Raw genomic sequence first — 5285 nt, forward strand, 5'->3', positions numbered from 1 at the left:
GAATTTTAACTTTTTATTATCATTGCAGAGACAGTGCCTCACTCTGTTGCCCAGGCTGGAGTGCAGCGGCATGATTAGAACTGACTGTAACCTTGAACTCATGGGCTCAAGTGCTCTTCCCACCTTGGCTCCCAAAACCCTGGGATTAACAGACGTGAGCCACCACGCTGGCCAAATTTTAACATCTTTGTTATTGAAATACAAATGTTTTAATGTATTTGCCAACATTTTTTTTTTTTTTTTTTGAGACGGAGTCTCGCTCTGTCGCCCAGGCTGGAGTGCAGTGGCTGGATCTCAGCTCACTGCAAGCTCCGCCTCCTGGGTTCACGCTATTCTCCTGCCTCAGCCTCCCGAGTAGCTGGGACTACAGGCGCCTGCCACCTCGCCCAGCTAGTTTTTTTTTTTTTGTATTTTTTAGTAGAGACGGGGTTTCACCGCGTTAGCCAGGATGGTCTCGATCTCCTGACCTCGTGATCCGCCCATCTCGGCCTCCCAAAGTGCTGGGATTACAGGCTTGAGCCACCGCGCCCGGCCTGCCAGCATTTTTTTTAACAATACATAAAATATTACCATATCTTAAAGTTGATGTTGTCTTAGATTCAATGAAATATGATAACTGGGTGTGAATAAGAAGGAATTCAAAAGCAAAGTTTCAAACCTGGGTGACTGGAAGGGAGTTTCCTTGACCCCCACAGGAGAGTCTAACCCAATCTTCTATTTGAGCAATGATCGCCAGACAACACTGCCCGCGCACCCTCCACAGTTGCACTTATTAATACGAGGAAGTAGTTATTAATGACAACTTTAATAGGAACATGCGCTGAACTCTCAAGAAACTGTCACAACTGAAAGACGGGAGCAAGCTGCTGCAAGCACATGCTTTGGAATGGGTGGCCTGCTGTTTCTGGATCCAGCTGGTATTCAAACACATCAAAGCAGCAGTCATTTGAACAATCGGAACTTCTTCAAATACTGGCCCACTTCTTCCTTGGGGTAGGGCCGGAGAGCAATGCAAGTGGCGATATTCTCCGGTTGCTCAAGCCACAGCATGTGGTCAATGTTCTTCTGTTGCAGGGTCTCGGCCAGCTCCTTTAGGGTGGTCTCATCTGGGGCCTAAAGGAGAAGAACATAGAAGACAAACTGAATAGCCCACTTAGGAAGTGTCAAAAGGCCAAAAAGGGTTTCAGGAGTCCTCTTCACTGAAAGTGGAGTAACAGCTTTACCAAGGAGGGAGCTGCAGAGCAACGATGTCATTCCTTGGTGCACTGGGGAGGGAAGAGAGGCTTCCTATTCCTGTTTAGAAAATGGAGATTTGTATCTTCCCTCGTGAGATGTCGTATGCCCAACATACATATGTGTAATGTGTAATTCTGCTCTACATGTTTTCCAGCTCTCCTATGGCTGGTGCCCATAATTTTAAATGCCTCTGACTTTAACCACTGCCTAGCGGAATTTTTTTTTTCTTTTGAAACAGAGTCTTGCTCTGTCACCCGGGCCAGAGTGTAGTGGCACAAATCTCGGCTCACTGCAGCCTCTGCCTCCCAAGTTCGAGTGATTCTCCTGCCTCAGCCTCCCGAGTAGCTGAGATTACAGGCATACACCACCACACCTGTCTAATTTTTGTATTTTTAGTAGAGACGGGGTTTCACCGTGTTGCCCAGGTTGGTCTGGAACTCCTGACCTCAACTGATCCACCCGCCTAGGCCTCCCAAAGTGCTGGGATCACAGGCGTGAGCCATCTTGCCCAGCCCCTAGTGGAAGGATTTCTAAAAGCACATCCACTTCCACTTCCCTCCACCCCTCCCACTCTACCTCACTGAAACCTAAAGGGGTTTTCCTTCTGCTGGGACAGCTCCCACTTGTTTATTAAAGGGAGAGTACAATATTCTCTAACATCCTTCTGAAATCGTTTCTGGGTCATCCTTACTGCTAATTCACCCATGATGAATCCCATTCCAGGAAGTATTAAAACTATCACTCAGAAAATTATTATTTTTGTGTTATTTTGCATAAAGTTTATCTTTGACCTATGAAGGCAGCAGCCACTAAGATAATCAGAGGCTTGTTTTAACAATTAGAGAATGCCAGTATTGCTACTCTTAACCTGCTGAGTCCTTCCGGCAGAGCTCTGCTGGAGGACTCACCATCTTCAGCCTCGGGCAGAGGCATAGTATAGTGAGATACAGCGAGTCTCTGGAATCAGACTACTGGACTCCAAACTCTTGCTGACTGTGTGATCATGGATAAGTTAGGTGACTTCACTGGCCTCTTCGTCCGTTTATAAAATAGGAATAATGCTTCCTAGTGGGGATCAAGGAAATTAGGCTCAGACCTGTGCCTGGCACACACTAAGCGCTCAATAAACAGTTAATCCTGGTATTGTCTTATATTTTATTGGCTCTTCTGACTACAGCAGCACCTCAACGTAATCAGTAGCGACTCCTAAGTCCCCTTCTTGAGTCATGATTAACAACTAAGAATCATGAGACCCTCTTTTAAACTCAGGGGAGTCACTTAATCCCTGTAGGCTTCAGAGAGTTTCACCCGCGACAAGAGGAGTCTGAACCTGATTTCTTGAGACCTCTTAATAGGAAGAAAATCTAAGTGAAAAGCCAGCGGCTTCTGTTCTGCCTACTCAGATTCTCAAGGCATTTTTCCTACAGGTTACCGCCTGATGTTTCACTATCCAGCAGCAATTTTTCTCTTGAAAGATAATCTATCTTTCCCAGTTATCCATGAAGGTATTACTCCACCCCTCCACCTGAGTTCTGGCTTAATTACTTTAAAGCCGTTTTTCCTTATTATAAAATATGTGCTTAAGGTAGAAAATTTTAAAAATACAGATAAGCATTAGGAAATAACCAAAATCTCACCATGCACTACTTCATATTTAGATATATTTCCTTAGTTTTTCCTTTCAAAGTCTGGATCATTCTGTATATACAGTTCAGTTAGCTTCGCATCATGAGCACTCTTCCAGACCACTAAATATGCTTCAAAAACATAAGGGCTCCCACGAATATCCTTGTGCAAAGCTCTTTGGGTCCATCTGATTATTTTCTTAGGCTACATCTCTAGCAGCAGGAGAGACAGAGTCAAAGGGTAAGGGTGAGATCTGTTTGGTCATCTGCAAACAGAACCTGACTGCTATTTTAAAAGGTGTACCGATTTACACCCCTGGTGACTGGTCTATCTGAAGCTAGGTTCAAATAAGGCTTTTAGTGTTTATTTTCAAATACTTTGGCGTCCTACCCAGGTAAATACTCGGTTTGACTTCGCTTTGCACTGTCCCTACGGCGAGAAGGAGCTCGCTCTGTCCCTTCGGGCTCGGTTTTGCTGGAGGACAGCACTTTGGGGCATGGCTTTAAAAGGTCGGCCAGTGCACAGGCGGAACGGCGGGGACACGGGAGGCACCACATCACCGCAAGCCCAGAATGGGGCGGACGACTGCTCTCCACTCTTCACACAGTCAGGCCCTCCCCAAGGGCGCACCTCCAGGGAAATAGCTCCAGTCTAAATGTTAACGATCACCCCAACCCCCGCTGCATCCACTCCCCGCAGCTAGGCCTTCGGATCGAAGATCACACCCACTTCCGCCCTCTACGTCTCAGCACCTCCCCCTCCGCCCGAGTGCCTCACCTCAAGGACCACTTTGCGCATGCGCCCCAGCTCTTGGAGGTAAGCGGCGGTGTGCGGGTGGTCGCGGTGAGTGTGCAAGGCCGCGGTGGCCGCGTGACAAGCCTGCGCTACCAGTGCGCCCGCCGGCCAGGAGAACGGAGCTTGTGATAGATCCTTTCGTAACACCAAGTATTGTACCAGGACCTGCGGCTCCGCCCCAGAGGCCGCCATCTTCCTGACCACCCGAAAGGCCGGACCTACTCTCCGGTGCATCCTGGGATCAGGGCGGGGCCCTGAGCGCTGCCATGTTTTTGTACGGCAGGATCGCAAAGCACGCCGGGACCGGTTGGCTTCGTTTTGAAGACGTGGATGGCGGGAATTCTCGCCCCTGGCCTGGGTGAGCTAGAAGGGAGAAGATAGAGGAAAGACCCAGTGTCTGACGGGACCATGGTCAAGGTGGCGGGCTGAACGGCCTTCTTAAAACTCCTTCCGTGGCCGGGAAGCCTGCTGGACCAGAGTAGCCGAGGCCTCGGGAGCGCGCCAGGGCCGCGGGATGGGCGCGGGGGTGGGCGTGGACTCTGCTGGCTCGGAAGCTGGGAGAGGGCCGGCGGCTCGGGAAAGGGGATCCTAGCCTTGACGTTTGTGTCCTCCGCGGCCCAGGGGTTGTGCCTGAGTGGTGTGTGCCCTGCCGTCTGGGTTTGAATGGGACTAGATGCGATGTGATTCTGTTGCCATTTTTCTTTTATCAGCAAGGACATTGAGGTCCCTATAACCGCTTGCCTAGACGACTTCATGGGAAGGCCCTTGGGAATCTGAGATGGAGCAGGCGAACCCTTTACGTCCAGATGGCGAGTCCAAAGGAGGTATTCAGAGGGCCGCCGCCTTCCCCTTCTTGCTGCTGCCCAAAGATGACCCGCAGGCTGAGAGAGCTCTTTCCTCCTGGAACTGACGTGGGACCTGACCTGTTTGGGAGCAGAATGGTGAAAGGAACTAACATTGAAGACAAAGGGACAGGCAGCCAGGATTATTCGAGGAGGAAAAATGGCTTCGTTTCTAGGCTCCCACCTCTTTTGAAACGGATAAGTTGCATCCGTCATATGCTCAGTGTTTATATTCTGAACTGCGGTTCCGGTTCTAGCCAGGGAGGTTTCTTTCCTCTCCCCGGGTTTTTTGGGCCATTTATGCATTACTCCTGGGGGGGCGCCAGGCAGAGGGCAGGGTCCTTTTGTTGGTTAAAACAGGTTTTTTTTTTTTTTTTTTTTTTGAGACGGAGTCTCGCTCTGTCGCCCGGGCTGGAGTGCAGTGGCCACCGCGCCCGGCCTAGAACTGGGTTTGAGTCTTGGCTCTGCCATGATAAATAAAGTGACCTTAGGCAAGTCACTTTATTCTCTGCCTCTGTTTCTTCATCTGGAAAATGGAGGTGAAAATAGCACGGTAGTTGTGGTTGTGGAAAAAGTATTTCTTTTGTGGTGGAAAAGTATTTAATTCAGACTTTTCAAGTGAAGCATTTAGCACAAGTCTGATATATAGGAAATATTCAATGAAAGGCTTTGTGTCTTAAAAAGTAGAAAGTGCCGGGCGCGGTGGCTCAAGCCTGTAATCCCAGCACTTTGGGAGGCCGAGACGGGCGGATCACGAGGTCAGGAGATCGAGACCATCCTGGCTAA

At 49.3% G+C, this 5285-nt stretch overlaps 2 protein-coding genes across 2 annotated transcripts in view; one reads left to right on the plus strand and one right to left on the minus strand.

The window, feature by feature from the left end:
* Positions 1-786: 786 nt before the first annotated feature.
* On the minus strand, positions 787-3988 carry PTRHD1 (peptidyl-tRNA hydrolase domain containing 1). Its single transcript, XM_017893333.1, has 2 exons — positions 3640-3988; positions 787-1113 (listed from the first exon to the last, which is right to left on the minus strand). Exons 1-2 carry the CDS (start codon positions 3889-3891, stop codon positions 943-945), a joined length of 423 nt encoding a protein of 140 aa, XP_017748822.1. The 5' UTR covers positions 3892-3988; the 3' UTR covers positions 787-942.
* Positions 3629-5285, plus strand: part of CENPO (centromere protein O) — a 28213-nt gene continuing 26556 nt past the window's right edge. The window contains exons 1-2 of the mRNA XM_017893332.1: positions 3629-4015; positions 4368-4481. Coding sequence (XP_017748821.1) covers positions 4436-4481 — 46 coding nt within the window. The 5' untranslated portion in view covers positions 3629-4015; positions 4368-4435. The remainder of the gene's footprint in view (positions 4016-4367; positions 4482-5285) is intronic.

Source organism: Rhinopithecus bieti, unplaced genomic scaffold (genome assembly GCF_001698545.2).
Source record: "Rhinopithecus bieti isolate Rb0 unplaced genomic scaffold, ASM169854v2 scaffold_23816, whole genome shotgun sequence".
Taxonomy (NCBI): domain Eukaryota; kingdom Metazoa; phylum Chordata; class Mammalia; order Primates; family Cercopithecidae; genus Rhinopithecus; species Rhinopithecus bieti.

Bases quoted from the DNA above. Each gene is read 5' to 3' on its own strand.
- PTRHD1 (XM_017893333.1), bottom strand. From the start codon at position 3,891: ATGCACCGGAGAGTAGGTCCGGCCTTTCGGGTGGTCAGGAAGATGGCG. The intron at 1,114-3,639 runs GTGAGGCACTCG...CTTCTCCTTTAG, and splicing joins TGCGCAAAGTGGTCCTTGAG to GCCCCAGATGAGACCACCCT.